General features: G+C 44.2%; 1 protein-coding gene across 1 annotated transcript in view; it reads left to right on the forward strand.

Annotated features, from left to right (window-relative positions):
* Pcsk5 (proprotein convertase subtilisin/kexin type 5) overlaps positions 1–13053 on the forward strand; it is a 409270-nt gene extending 396217 nt beyond the window's left edge. Inside the window, exons 35-38 of the mRNA XM_057777813.1 lie at positions 729–946; positions 5751–5851; positions 8094–8280; positions 12671–13053. Of these exons, the coding sequence (XP_057633796.1) occupies positions 729–946; positions 5751–5851; positions 8094–8280; positions 12671–13053 (889 nt within the window). The remainder of the gene's footprint in view (positions 1–728; positions 947–5750; positions 5852–8093; positions 8281–12670) is intronic.
* The last annotated feature ends 2953 nt before the right edge of the window (positions 13054–16006 follow it).

Consider the following 16006-nt stretch of genomic DNA (forward strand, 5'->3'; position numbering starts at 1 on the left):
ATAATGACTATGACGATGATGATGATGACAATAATGATGACGATGATGATGACAATGACGATATGACAATGACGATGATGATAAAATGAAAGCAAAGCTCTTCCACCCAGGGTGTGGCTCAGCAAAGGTTAAAGTTAAATCTGGAGATGTCAAAGGAATAACAGGTAAATAACAATGATAGCAGAGAACTGTTGAGCCACCACTGTGTGTGGCTTTGGCCTTATCATAGGTGCTTCCAGCTCCATGTTGACACACAGCCAGGGGTTCGGATGCTATAACACTCAATGCATAGAGGTGGGAACCCACACTCACTAGGTTCGTTGGAGTTTTGGCAATTATTCCATGAAGAAAATTGAGTGAAGAGACGGAAGAGGCCAGGCCAGTGAGTGAACCCTGTCTGACACAGCCCTTAGCCCAAGCAGAGCCCATTCAGCCCTCCACGTCCTCAGCATCCATACTTGATTAAGGACTGGTAATATTTAAAAAAAAATGTATCTCTTACTGAACACATGCTTTTTCTTGTCATTATTTCTGAGCCAATGTAGCATACCAACTATTCCCATAGCACTGAGAGAGTCATTTAGACATGGCTGAAGGCAGAGTTAATGTACAGACGCTGTGCCGTTCTATACACAGGACATGTGCACACATGGGTTTTAGTGTCCACCTGCCAATCCCCTCAGACACTGGGGAATCTGTGTATATCTCTGCTTCTCTCTTGGTTTTAGATATTATGGAGAAAGCACCAGTGGTCGGTGTGAGAAGTGTGACAAGAGCTGCAAGGCATGCCGGGGCCCGCGGCCCACAGACTGCCAGGCTTGCGATATATTTTTCTTTCTCCTGCGCTCCAAGGGACAGTGTCACCGCACCTGCCCAGAGCACTACTACGCAGACCAACAGGCGCAGACCTGTGAGAGGTGCCACCCAACGTGTGACAAATGTAACGGTGAGCATTTGCCTGTGTTTTGCATATGAAAATGGAAATTTAAGAGGGTTTCCTTCCTGTGTGGTCCCTCTCTGCTTCTTACCATGTTGGTGGGTTGGCGCCATTTCCCAAACTTTTCCACCAGCCTCTCTGGCATTGGCACACTCTCCAGTCTCAGTTTCTACAACATCCTTACTGCCTTTTAGGCTTCCTGTCTGTCAAGGCTGACACAGACACCCCTGCTCTATTCCTGCTCCTGACTTCCTTCTCCACTTGTATGATCTCATCACTGTGAAAAATCCCTAAGGAAAAAAGTCTAAAGGGAGGCAGTCTTGTTTTGGCTTTGGTCTGCAGTGAGCTTTCTCTGTCGCTGAGGGCCTGTGACGAGGCAGAACATCTTGGCAGAAGGATCATGCCAGACGCAGAGAAGGTCAGCTTCTCACAGATGAAAGTGGAGATGAGGAAGGGTAAGGGAAGCAGGCACACTTCTAGGGCAAGCCCAAGTGCCCTGCTTCCTCCCACTGACCCTACTTTGCACCATCTCCCAAGAATGCCATTAAATTGTGACTCCATCACCAGATCCATCCACTGACGAAGTCAAGATCTAATTGCCTCTCCAGAGTCTGTCCTCCCCCCAGGACAGGAGCCTGCCTGTGCAGACATTTCATATTCAAACTGTAACATCACTGAAAACACCTGACTAGGAAAACATGTTATGTTCATCTGTTTAAAAACTTAAGACATCTGCCTCGCTGAGCGATGGTGGCGCACGCCTTTGATCCTAGCACTCAGGAGGCAGAGGTAGGCAGATCTCTGTGAGTTTGAGGATAGCCTGGTCTACAGGGTGAGTTACAGGACAGGCTCTATGTAAAAACCCTATCTCAAAAAAAAAAAAAAAAAAAGACTTCTGCCTCAAACTTTCCCAAGCTCCAGTGTTATTTTTCTGATGTCTGCTCATTCCAGAGACCTTTCCTAAGTATCCCTCATATTGAATGTCCTTCTGGATTCTTACTATCCTCATTACTTGCCCAGAATCCTCAAATGACCCAGACTGTTGCCAAGACAATGGGTTGCTAACCACAAAATGATAGGTGGGTCCCATTGCTTAGGATAACATTCTCATAATTCATTGACCGTGGAGAAGCTATCTGATGCTTACATAGAACATTTACTCTTGTGTCCTAACGTCTTTAGTGTTGGTAAGTACTTTCAAGCTACCAAAAGAGAAATGTAAACACCAACCCAGCCACAAAACCTTTGATCTACAATCTGTCCCACCTGCAAGATACGTTAAGGCAATGTGGCCCAGAACTTGTGGGAGTAGCCAGCCAATGTCTGATTTAACTTAAGGCCCTCTCTATGAGACAGAACACATATCTGACACTTCTTGGGTGACCAAGAACCAGATACCAGATATCACAGAGACCTTGAGTATAGCCTAAATAACAAGTCTTTAAAATAAAATGGTTATAAAAATCTTTCCCTATTCAAATCCCCTTAACTTCAGTCTTAACTCTCATCCCACATATTCTAGAGCCAAGAACCGAGTCCAGGGGTTCTGTGTGTTCATGCACATCTTTGGTTTTCTTTCAGTGTGCATGTGTGAGCGTGTGTGTGTGTGTGTGTGTGTGTGTATGTGTGTGTGTAGACGAGGCTGACTTAACCTCACAACCCTCCTACCTTAGCCTCCCTAGAGCCGGGATTATAAGCGATTGCCACCATATCGGACCATTACCATCAGTGTCTTGATCCATTTGCATCTACTTCTTCCCAAATGGTTCTCATGACTCTATTCCTCCGTGCATCAGTTTTCTTGCTGAGTATCTCCCATGAGATATCCAACAGGCACCCCAAACCTCACTCCATCCTCAGACCACATTTTCCCGTTTCTTCTCTTGATGAATGGCTCCAGTATGCTCTCTGTTGCCTGACACAATAACTGCCATTAACATTTTCTCAGTCTCCCTGTGTGTCTCTGAGTCCTGTGACATCTTAAATAGCTCCCAATGTCAGCTCCTCTCTCTAAGTCATTAGAGTCACTCTCTTGGTTTTGGACTCTCATAGTTTGTTGCTTGAATTACCAGTCAGTACCAGTCGGCTAAGTGGTCTTTTCGTCCCCAGTGTGAGCCACGTAATGGCCATCTGATCCTCCAAGCTGTCTGATTGATTTTACACAGTGGATACAGCCCTATGCTGATTTTTACCGTTTGATATCTGCATATGTGGCTCTTCCCCATGGCCTGTCCTCACTTTCGCCCTCATCCCTCACTATCTCTTCCTTGACCTTCCAATCCAAGCACAGTGACTTACTGCAAATCTGAGCCAATCTCACCAACTGCCTCTCTCCAGAAAACTCCTTCAGCCTGCTCTGCCAGGTCTGCGTTCTGCTCCATTACCCTGAGTATGTTTTCTCAAAGGACTTTCCCAGCCTTCCATCCAGGGTTCTCTTACAATTCTGTGTATCCATTCATCTATTTATTTACTCAGAAAATATCATCCAGCTCTGTGGCCCAGTCAATGTCCATACAATTATGAACAAAGCAGACCAGGTCCCTGGAAGCCAGGTTGGTTTGCTTGGTGTAAATTTTGTTCTTAGTTTTGTTTTTGGAAATTGTTCTTATGATAAAAAAAAAAAGACCAAAACAACAATGATAACAAACAACAAGAGTTGGTTCTAGCTCACAATCCCAGGTTGCAGTTCATCATCATAGCAGAGAAGTCAAAGAAGCAATAACTTAAAACACCTAGTCACATCCACACACAAGCGTGATAAAAATGAGATGTCAACATATGACTGTATTGTCATTTGCTAAGTCAGATAGCACCAGTTTCTACCCATTAATGCTGCTCAGCGGGCCAGTAGCAGGTACTTGGCTTCTAATTAAGACTAGGCAACCATCATCATGTAAGTTAATGGCTCTTAACCGAGGCGCACCAAAGCCGAGCACCAGCCATAGCAGAACATTTGTGTGTGGACAGGAGATATCATTTATGATGTCACAGGACAGTGTAAGAAATCTCTATTTCTCCACTGGCCTTGAGATTTCCTTCCAAATTTAGGATTGGCAGCTTTGAGCATTTCCTGTCCAAGTTCTGATAGCAACACAGGATCCCCAGGGAAGGATTCAGGGGTGACTGGCAGGACTGGGTGGATCTGGAGAAAGCCCATATGATCTGTTCTCCTCTGTCTTCCTGCTTGGGTGTGGGCCCTGGAACTCACACAGCTCTCATTTTCTTCTGGCCTCAGCGTTCAGCATCCTCTACTGACCTGCCTTTACATGCTACACACCTCCTTTGCTAGCCAGTGACTCTTGCACTCACTCTGGTTTTGTAACACACAGATCATGAAATTTTGGCATCCCCACCTTAGGCTATAAGTTGAATAGAAAAAAAGGTGTAAATTTTTCTGAAGCCTTAACTGTCATATTAAGAAATTAAGATGTAGGGAAAAACATCTAGAAAAATTGGGCAGTCTAAATCTGCAACGAGACCATCTACCTTTGATTGTCCAGTAATTTTGGTCGTTAGAAAGAAAACTATCTATGAGCACGGTGGTGCACACCTGTAAATCCAGCACTTAGAAGACTGAGACAGGAGGATTATGAAAGTTTGAAGTCATCTTGGGCTATTCAGTGACATCCTGCTGGGAAAAGGAAGAAGGGTGGGAACAGAAGGGAGGGGGGAGGAAAGGAAGGGAGAGGAGGGGAAAGATGAATAACATTCTGAAGCTCTGGAGTCAGGGAGAGGATGCATCACACACTTCCCTAATCTATACCATTGTGTGTGGCTGGTGCTACCACAGCCAGAGTTCCTTTGTCCCTTAACACACTTTCCTTCTAATTTACCCTCATACAGTTATAAGTCCTGCCCTTTCCTGCACAGCGTCTCTCACAGAAGCACCGCAGGGCCACCCAGCAGGAGTGGGATTTGTCAGGCTGACTTCGGTTGGGTGGGTGGGTGGGTGTGGGGGGGTGAAAATAGGGGAGGTCAGGATGAGGAAAAACAGATGGTAAGTCATTCTGAATTTTAAGGACATGTCAAAAGGTCTGTCTTTCCAGCCTCGAGGCTTCTTAGAAATAGTAATAGGCACAGGCTCTTAACCTTGGAAAATAAAAAACAAAACAAAACAAGAAAACAAAAACAAAACACTCTGGAAATTAACCCTCTATGAAAGATCCCGCATGCCTGGGTGTGCAGCAAAGCAGGACACGGAATGAAGTCACTGATTTCCACCAAGGCTGACACGCACCGCTGAATACTGCCGTCTGGACTTCAGCCAGATGGGGAAGGGCACAGTCCACAGTTCAGACACAGGGGAGGTCTGGTAGCCTGCCGCACAGCGGGGAGCTGTGGACATAATAATTCATATTTCAAACTATCTAGCAAAGGGGATTCGGGATCATCAAGGAAACCACGTTTGATGTGATAGGAGGAGAAATAAAGACTTTATAATTGTTCCTTCTCTGTGCTGCAGGTGGATCCCAGGGCTCTCCTTGAGTATGCTGGGCAGGGGTCTACCACAGGCTACACCCTGGCCCCTCGGGTTTCAGAAGCACCCCACAAGACTTCTCATTTTCGAAAGATCTTTTGCTGTGACACGCAATTGCCCTCAAATTCTCCGTGTCCAGACAGAGTCTCGTGGAAAAGACGGAGCAGTCTATGAGTCTTCACTTTGCCTTGTAGACACTTGCCATATCTTCAGTCACCTGTCTGCTTCCATTTACTTGACATTTTCCTTACAACTGAGTGTTCTGACATCAAGACAGAGGTTAGAATCTGAAATCTGTCTCATAATATGATTTCTCTCTCTCTCTCTCTCTTTCAGGAAAGAAGGCATGGAATTGCTTGTCCTGTGTGTGGAGCTACCACCTTCTGGGAGGGATGTGTGTCTCGGACTGTCCTGTAGGGGAATACAGAGATGGAGAGGTACTGAGCCCTTGGGTTGGTGTATGCACCCCCACTTCCACCCCTACCCTTATGGAGCTCGATTCCTGCATGTCATTCTGAGAAGTGAAACCGTCTAAATTCCTACACTCACCACAGCCTAGGTTTAACACTGTACCACCTCATTCATTCATAAAGTAGTCAAGCCACCAACCTGCAGCTTCCACTTGAACTTCATAGGAACTGGAAGGATCTAAGGTGGCTTGAGTCCCAGTGTGGTTCTGGGTGACCACAGGGAGCTCAGTCCCCTGTTACAGCAAAGTCTCCCTGCGTCCTAAGCAGCTAGGAAACACAGGAGGAAGCTCGAGGCCAGGGTAAGAACCCTTCCTGGGAGCCACAGATTTCCTGACCTTCTCTTCTTGATTGTGTTTCTAAATTTGCAACCATAAGAAAATACATCAATGGTGAAATCAAAACAAATCAGCATATTTATATATATGCTCGCTTTGAATTCTGATAGCATACTTCAGTTCACAGAGGCAGGCTCAGAGAAATCAAACAGTTCGCTAACTACCACATGGCTAGAAAGGAAGAGAGGGAGAAGGGCCCTCTAAAGATTTGACAGTTAACAGCTGAAAACAATCAGCAGCCAAAATACATCAAGATGCTTCAAGAAAAGCAATTTTCATTTCTTTTTCTGCCTGACATTTGCTCCACCACTGAGCACCCAACTTTCTGTTCCCCCACATCTTCCATGTCACTGAAGTTACAGATAAACAATAGGAAGGGATCTTCTTGGCCGGTGAGATGGCTTACTGGGCAAAAGTGCTTGCTGCGTGTGCAACTCGAGTGCAATCCTCAGATCCCATGGTGCAAGAAGAGAAGCAGTTCCTCAGAGTTGTCCTCAGACTTCTACATGCATGCCTTGTTATATATGCGTCTGCACACACACACACACACACACAGAGAGAGAGATAATAATAATAATAATAATTTTTAAGGTAAAGTGTCTTTCTCTAACTCATATTTCTAGCACCCCACAAGGAGAGAGTTATTGCCATGGACTTTGAACTCATTTCCAGTGAGGTTTAAGTGTCTTTGTTATAACCACTAATTATATTCTAAGTCTAGGAACAAGGATCCAGGAACCACAGAAGGCAAGCAGGTAACTAATATAAAAGAGTAAAAGCCAAAGAAAACCATAGCGCTAACTTGATGGAAAGCAGAAATGTAACCCCAACATTCAGGAGACTGAGGGCCAAAGTGGGAGGATTCTAAGTTTGAAGTCAGCCCAGGTTACATAACAACAAGAAAACCAGAACTGTACATAGCACACAAAAGTAAAAAGGATAGAAATGTATGTATCACCTATGTGTTGATAACAGAATGCGGGATGCTGGGAACTGCATCAAATTGGAGAACATTAAGAAGGGGCCGCTGCCATTCTCCTGTGCTCCTGACACTACCAAGGGAGGGCGATGACTTCGGCTTTAACAGGGCTAGATTTTGAGAAGGAATTAGGAACTGACTCATGTCTGGAATATCACTTATGCAATGTGTGGGAGTAGTGTGGGAATGTACAGTCTGCCAAGGGGTATGGCAAAGGTCAGACACAACTTGTCCTTGACTCCTGCTGTCTTTGAGGTAGGAGCTTGTTACATTATAACCAAATACTCCTGAAGCCTAACATTCTCTTCTTATTGTACCTAGCAGGTCTCAGAGGTCAGGGCCCAGCAAAAGTTTCCTCCAGTTGTACACATTTGCTTTGGTCTTTTGCCCAGCACAGGTAAAATGGAGTAGAACAGAGAGCTAGAGAGATAGGCAGTCTTCATTTACTAAAATACAATTGAAATGCCACTACATTTCCCCTTTTTATCTAAAATAAAAAAAGAAAGCTATAAATAATATAAGAAAACTATATACAATAAGTACAATGGCTATATACAATATATGCAGGCAATAGATACATCAACATTAGCTCAGCAGTTAAGAGCACTGACTGTTCTTCCAAAGGACCCAGGTTCAGTTCCCAGCACCCACGTGGCAGCTCACAATTGTCTATAACTCCAGTTCCACAGTATCCAACACCCTCACATAGACATACATGCAGACAAAACACCACTGCACATAAAAATAAATAAAGTTTTTTTAACAGCCATTCACCCTCACATACACATTGACATTCTTCCCTATTCAGAGAGACAAGAGGGACTAGCCATGGAGAACTCCAGTTCCTGATTTCTACCTCCGCTCTCAAAAACAACCTCTTTGCTGTTCTTACCAGGGAGAAAACTTTAGCTGTAAAGAATGCCATGAGAGCTGCATAGAGTGCAAGGGACCCGGAGCCAAGAACTGCACTGTGTGCTCAACCGGCCTGCTGCTGAACATGGACGACAGCCGCTGCCTCCGCTGCTGCAACGCTTCCCACCCCCTCGGCTCCCAGGACTGCTGTGACTGCCAGAGTAGCACAGGTGAGGGCTATGGGACACAGCACACAGAGAAATGGCATGTCCTCGGAAGCTCATGGGAGCAGAGCGAGAGGAGTATGGTTAGTTCATGAAGTGCCTGATGGGTGCCTACTGTTCTTGAAACCTCCTGGTTTACAAGTTGGGTTTGTTCCTCACTGCAACAAATATCCAATGAAAGCTATTTAAAAGAGGGTTTATGCTGGCTCGTGGTTTCAGAGATCACTTGGCTCTGTTGTTTCTAGGCAACGGTAAGCCTCAGCATCACGGCCGACAGCATGTGGCAGAGCATCACAGCTCACCTCATGACGGTCAGGAAGCAGAGACTGTTGAGAAAATATGTCTTTCCAGGGCATGCCCCGTTGTTGTTGGTATCTTACTATTTAGTCTTTACTCTTCTGGGCTCTTTTGTTCTTTTATCTTTTTGAGGGTCCCTCCATCCAGTTCCCAAATAAATACCTGGAGGCTTATTATTACTTATAAATGCCCAGCCTTAGCTTAATTTATTTCTTGCTAGAGTTTCCTAACTTTAAATTAACCCGACTACCTTTTGCCTCTGGGTTTTTTTCTTTTCTTACTTCTGTATATCTTACTTTACTCTTACTCTGCAGCTGGCCCCAGATGTCCTCCATTCCTTGTTCCTTCTTCTTCTCCCCCCAGATTTCTCCTTCCGTTTATTCTCTGCCTGCCTGCCCCACCTATCCTCACTATTGCCCAATCCACTCTTTATTAGATCATCAGGTTTTAGACAGGCACAGTAACACAGCTTCACAGAGTTAAGCAAATGCAATATAAACAAAAGTAACAGACCTTAAAATAATATTGTACGTCTTGCCCCAAGGAACCCATTTTCTCTACCTAAAACCCAACACCAATGTCCCCAACCTCCAAATAATGTCATCATATTGTGTATCCATCAACAGAATCGTCACAATGAATAGATCAACCCCTTGGGACCTGTCACTCCCCAGAAGTTCATCAGCTAGTAGCCAAGCCCCAAGACTTTGGAGGAAATATTTCAGGCTCAAACTTATAATCAAACAGACCTCATATTATCAACAAAAAGACAGAGGCCCAAGGGTTGGCTTAACATGCGCACGTCCACAGCAATGATAAGAGGGCGGGTCATCTAGAGCCAGGCGTGATGCTGCATACATGAACCTGAGTGCTTCAGACAGAGAGGAAGACCAGAATTCTGGGCCACTCTCAGCAAAACATACAGTCTGAGGTCATCTGGGGCTACCTCAGCTTTCTGAGACTGGACTTCATCTTTTAAAAAAATCACAAACATACAAGCACACACACATGCACACCCTAGATGCTCATCTGGGATTTGAACATAAGCCTGTTGGACTGCAAAGCCACAAAGCCCACATTCTTTTTACATCTATGCTGCCCCCAGCCTGACTAAGTCTAGATATGACCTTTATAAATACATTTTTGCTCCTTTTTATCTTTGCTCCTGAGGGAACGGGGAAAGGAATAGCTTATCTTGATAACACTGAAGAATCAATCTAACTCATACTGAGTCATTTTGTTAGAGCATTTTAGAAATGGACTATCACTGAAAACTAAGAATAGATGAAACAGCTTGACCATTTCCAAGTCTTTAATTGTCCTCAATCTTCCAACCCCATGGTGTATATTAAAACTTTCAAAGACCCTAGGGTCTGAAGATGGTTCGGGGGTTAAGAGCTGCCATATGACTGCTTACATTGTGTGCAACTCCAGCTTCAGGAGATCCAGCGCCCTCTTCTGGTCTACCAAGGCATCAGTCACACATGGAGCGCGCATATATGCATGCTGGCAAAACACTCACGCATACATGCACCAGGCAAGAGTTTTACCACTGAACTACCAATGCAAAGCCACTCATGCAAATAAAAATAAAAATGAATACATCTTAAAAAAAAAAAAACTTAAAGATTCCGAACGGAGTGATCCCTTCTAAGTGAAAAACACATTCTTTTTTTTTTTAAATAAATAACTATCTATCTCTGTTCTGAGCTAGTGTGGGATTTCTTTTATATATATATTTTAAGGTTCTTTATTTATTTATTATGTATACAATATTCTGTCTATATGTATGCCTGCAGGCCAGCAGAGGGCACCAGACCCCATTACAGATGGTTGTGAGCCACCATGTTGGTTGCTGGGAATTGAACTCGGGACCTTTGGAAGAGCAGGCAATGCTCTTAACCTCTGAGCCATCTCTCCAGCCCCGAAAACCACATTCTTAAAACACATTCTCTCCTCCAGAAATAGGCCATTTCCTTGGGATTCAGAGGTGTCATGCCCGCCCAAATCAGTGTAGTTGTTTTGTCCCAAGCGTTTGTAAGTAAAGAAAACCTGAAACCCATAACCAATACCAGCCTCGTGTCCTGTTCTGTTCTGTTTTAGCCTTTTACTTAGTTTCCAGGTATCACCGTTCCAAGAATTAACCATTTCCTTCCTCAGTTACCCACCAAGAGCAGCTGGTTTCCCCAGATCCTCATCTCCATGCCCCTCGGGATCTGATGCTGGGCCCTCAGCTGAGAGCCTCAGCCCTTGTTACATCAATGTTCTTAAATGAAAACAGAAAAACAAGAACCTCTTGGGCGTAATTTCTGAAATGTCAGTTCCAAGAAATAACTTAATAGATTTCCTGGTTGCTAAGAGGCTCTTAAAGAGTTACCTGGGGCAACCCTACCAAAAGAAGTACAAATCCTCTCGGGCTAAAGATACAACTCCATGGTGGAAAGTTACCATAGTATGTGTGTGGAGAGAAATAAGAAGCCCAGATAGTTGAGCTTACTCATATCTTTATTTCTGAGACAGCTTCCCCTGAAGAGAGAGAGCAAATGATAGAGAAACCAAATGGTAGAGGCTGGCCCTGACCCAGCACCCGAAGACTAAGAATAGTAAGATGTAAGTGCATTTGGCACCCTGAAAAGAAAACAACCTCCAAAGGTCCATTGTCGATTCTCCTGCCTCAGGAGCTGCGAGTCACAGCAGATCACTTCTCTGTTCCTTCAGTGTGTTTGCACTTCCTGCAGGGGAAAAGTCTGTGCTAACCCAATACGATAACGATAATACTATTATTTAGAGCAAACATTTTTGCTTGATGGGCAAAATTCTGTTAGAATAAAATAGAAATTAAACACCAACAAAATAAAAGAAAGAGAGTGTGTGTGTGGTATGTGCACGCATGTGTGTGTGATGTGTGTGCGTGTGTGCATATATGTGTGCATGCATGCATGTGTGCAATATGTTGTGTGCACGTGTGCGTATTGCGTGTGTGTGTGTGTCTCACAGGGGCCACTCAGTCACAGGAGTCCTTGCAAGGTCCTTGTGGAGGGACAGAAGAACTTGAAAAGGGAGTGGGGGGGGAGGAAGTATCTACTGTGTGTTAAAATTTGCACATCCAACCGACAGATACCTATTCCTCTAGCTGTTTCATACTTTCTTTGCCTTACTGTATGATAGATTAAAAAGAAAAGGTAATAAAATTAGGTAAGCAACTCAAGTCGTACTGCCCGAATGAATGAATATGAAACTAGAAAAATCAGCCAATGCTGAAGTTATATCATACACTGCTTTGGTTCCCTGACATCCTCAGGGAAGCCTTGGAACAGCAGCTTATAAAGAAGAAAGGGAAGGGCTCCAGAATCCAAGAATTCCAATTATGCTATGAATCCCTTGCCATTTAAAATGGCAGTCAGGATTCTAAGATGATAAAGTATTCCTTTCCTTGCTCAGGGAGTGCCATGGGTATCCAAGGAAACCAAACATGCAGTCAGAGAATTTGCCTCCAGAATTCCACCTGGAGTTGAGGTTAATGGATTGGAAAGTCCGCTTGTTACACAAGCCAGTTCTTGTTTATGACAAACAAGTTGGCCTAATTTCCAAGGCCACACATGACTAAGCGTCAGTAGGGTTTATAAAGTATGCTTCACTGGTCTTGAAGGGTAGGAGAGTCACGTGGGACCAGTCTAAAGGATGGTTAGGATGGCATCTCCATCTTAGGAAAAATCAGAGTTATTGTTTAGCAGTAGCTAAAGCGGAAAACACACACACACACTTCTCAGGAATGAAAAAAATCACTGAGAAGGTTGGACCCTTAGAGACTGGTCCGAGAAACAGAAATCTAGGATTCCTTTTGGATCTAAGTTACCAGAGCATCAGCTGGTTTTATTAGACATGAACTGGGACTCTTGTGGGGAACACATGTTTTTGTAGAGTGGTGTGACTCCTAAGAAATGAAAAAAAAAAAAAAAACAAACAAAGCAAAACAATGATTTGACCATTTTAGGCATAAAAAAAATGGAAGGGCAGTTCTTTACTTCTGAATCTGATTTTCCCACTTCTGTTTCTTCTTTTCTCCCTCGCTGCTGCCTCTGGGGCGGCCTCCCATCAGAGGAGTGCATCCTTCCAGCCAGCGAAGCTGCACCCATGGAGCGCGCCAAGATCGCGTTGCTGGTGGCCTCGGGTGTTATGCTGCTGCCGCTGTCGGGGGCCGCTGTGCTCGTGTGGCGGAAGTCTCGAAGCCAACCTGTGGCAAAGGGGCGCTACGAAAAGTTGGTGGAACCCACCGTGTCGTACTCCTCCTACAGACGCAGCTATATTGAGGAGGACCAGGTGATTGAGTACAGGGACAGGGACTATGATGAAGATGATGAGGATGACATCGTCTACATGGGCCAAGATGGCACTGTCTACCGGAAGTTCAAGTACGGGCTGCTGGACGAGGAAGAAGATGATGAGTTGGAGTATGACGATGAGAGCTATTCCTACCAATAATCAAAGCCTAGTGGTCCCCACGGCTCTCAGCCCTGCTGGGAGATACCGTCATGCTGACTGAGGTTCGAGTGTGCTTTGTCCTAACTTTGTTTCCAACCTGAATAAATAGAGATGCTGGAGTCTGCTGCGCTGCCTTTGACCAACTGAGGGCAAAGAACAGATCCTGCAAGGGGAGAATTCAAAGGCACTTTCCTGGAGGGTATGTCAAGACATTAAACGCAGGAAGTAGAAGGAAGTGAGGTCCATTGAACACCAACATGATTTCTAAAATGGACGGGGCAGAGGACCCATAAAGATTCTGCTTTCCAGCTGCTTGTTAGAGACCCCTGCTACCTTCTGGAATTCTGTTATTTGACTAGTGGGGAGACAGAGTAACAGAGAGTTCTTGGGTTGGGTGGGAGGTCTCTTCCTTTTTGATTGTGTTTATGAAGAAAATATGTAAAGATCAGGAAAAGGGGCTTGTAATTTCTTTCACAGTACCTCCTCCAGGGGAGTTGAAGACCATCTCTCCTGCCAATGCTCAGGACCCAGATAAAATGAAAGGATTGGTGTGGCCTCGTAGCTGAGAGAGCTCATACTCACTGAGCTCTGGCTCCTTTGTAGAAGCCCAGAACCGTACCGACCACTGGCAAAGGAAGCTTAGGTAGAGGGCAGGCAGTACCAAGTCCACCAGGAAGGAAATTGTTCCCAAGCATCGCACCCTGGTAATTTTCCAAGAATCTTTTTGATAGGAAGTAATAAAAGAACGTTGTAATGGCGACCTGGCACTAAATACAATAATTTCATCCACTCTAAAAAAATGAAAGATGTTAGCCGCTAAATCCGTGTACAGCTTTCACTAATGAGTCATCCAAAAAGCCTGGACTCTCCTTAAGAAAAGCTGGGGTAGAGTCTACCATTTACAAACTTTCTGACACAGCGCTCACTGGCTGCAGGCAAGCTGCAAGCATCTGCCCAGCTCTCTTCAGTCCCGTGACTTTTTGTTTCTGGGTCTCCAAAACTTTTCCTTCACTCTGGTCAAGGTGTTCTTAGATTATGCAGCTGTGGGCACTTTCTGCAGATGAGAATTCACAGGGCAGGCACTGACTGCAGAAAGACACGGCGGGGCGGAGCCTCGTGGAGCTCCTTGTGGCAGGCAATGCTCTGTGTGGAACACAAAAAGTGCACCATGAGAGGACCATAGTCTAATAAGAACTGCACGCTTACCGTGAACCAGGCACCAACCTAACTAAGGTATCTCACCCACTTCAAACTTAAGAACTCTACCAGATGATGCCATCCACCCCTTGTTTTTATAGGAAATCTGAGGCTTCCGAAAGGCTAAGCCATTAGTTCAAGTCACAGACAGCTGATCCAAATTCAAGAAATAAGAATGACCTTGAAGCATCATTCTTAATAACTGTGCTCCACTGGCAGTGTGAAAGCAAACATCCTAAACATAATAAAACTAGGTCCATTATTTTAGTCTATGGCAGTTATCCCACACACTATAGTAATATATGTGGATGTAAATATGGGAAATCCCTATGCTTGTGTTTCTTTAGAGAAAAGCCCTCAGAACAGAGACCACTAAACAGTCTCTGCCAACAACCAGGTTTCTCCCCAGGCTTTTTGAGCTAAAAAGGTTTTATTGGGATTGTGCAAACTACCATGGGAACATGCTTGGAATCAGTAAAATAGTAACGAGTAAACTGGGCACCAGCAAAACTTTATTTAGGGACACTTACTATCTGAATTTCAGACCATTGTCACATATGAAGTAACGTCCTTTTGATGGCCATTTAAAAACATGGTAACTCTGAAGTCTGGCTTCAGACTCTTCAGACTCCATAAGTACCACATACACATAGGATCCAGTTCCCAAATTTTTGTCAATTAAAATGATCTCTTCCAAGTCCATTTGATTGTCATCGTATCAGTGGAAGAATTCATCATTTCTTGCTGTGTAATTCCAGAGTTCAACTATAGAAACAAGTCATTTTGATTTATGTATCATTCATATTCCTTGAGAATGTAGAAACAGACTGATCTGCTCTCAAGCAGCCTTAAATTCTTCCAAGAAAAATATCTGTGTTTGCGATAATGTACACTCTTATAAGACGACTTGAAATACTAAGAAAAAAAATGGTGTGTTACTCTTTATGATCCACAAGAAAAGGAACCTTGTGCCTGTGTGTGATGAAGACTGGATGCTTACCCAGTCCCTGTCTGTGTACTCGTGATATGTTCTTCTTCAAACTTCCTTTAAATTCTGTCTAACAACAGCCTTAATGGATAAATATGTGGTTGAAAAACAGTTCTCAGTTTTCTGCTTGCAAGAAACTTGAAAATGTTAAGACTGAAAATACACCAGGAGACTGGGTAAAAGTCCAGGAAGATTCTGGCTCCCTGAAAGGAATTTTAACTGGAAACAAAGTGAAATCAAGAACAGATTATTCTACAGAGACTTGCTTATTAGCCAACTGTTTCTGGGCATTTTGTGTATGTAGTATTATGCTGTACCAAATAATAGATGCAAAACAGTAGGCATTCCGGGTTGTGTCTGTTTTAATCCATCTCCGCCCAACACGGAACAAGTTTTACCACTGATGAATTTCCTCCCCAACAGATCACTCCAGCCCATCTTTTGGCTCCATTACTACAGTCTTGTCCCTGTTATTACCGAATTTCAATCTCTATTTTTTTTTCTCACTCTGGCTAGAAAAAGTCATTTGCAGGTAGAATGCTGATGTGGGCTATAATTTCAGCACTTGGGGAACTGAAAACCAAGAAATAGAGCATCAGGTTGGCAAGAAAGGGAGACAAAAACAGAGTCAGAGAGACCCCAGGAGATGATTCGGGATAAAAGCTCTTGTGCAGGCCTGACCAGGGTGGATGGAGAAAACGCCTCCAGGGAAGTTGTCTCTGACCCACACGTGCACACACTCAGACAGTAGTAAAACAGCATCCTAAA

Source organism: Chionomys nivalis, chromosome 8 (assembly GCF_950005125.1).
Source record: "Chionomys nivalis chromosome 8, mChiNiv1.1, whole genome shotgun sequence".
Taxonomy (NCBI): domain Eukaryota; kingdom Metazoa; phylum Chordata; class Mammalia; order Rodentia; family Cricetidae; genus Chionomys; species Chionomys nivalis.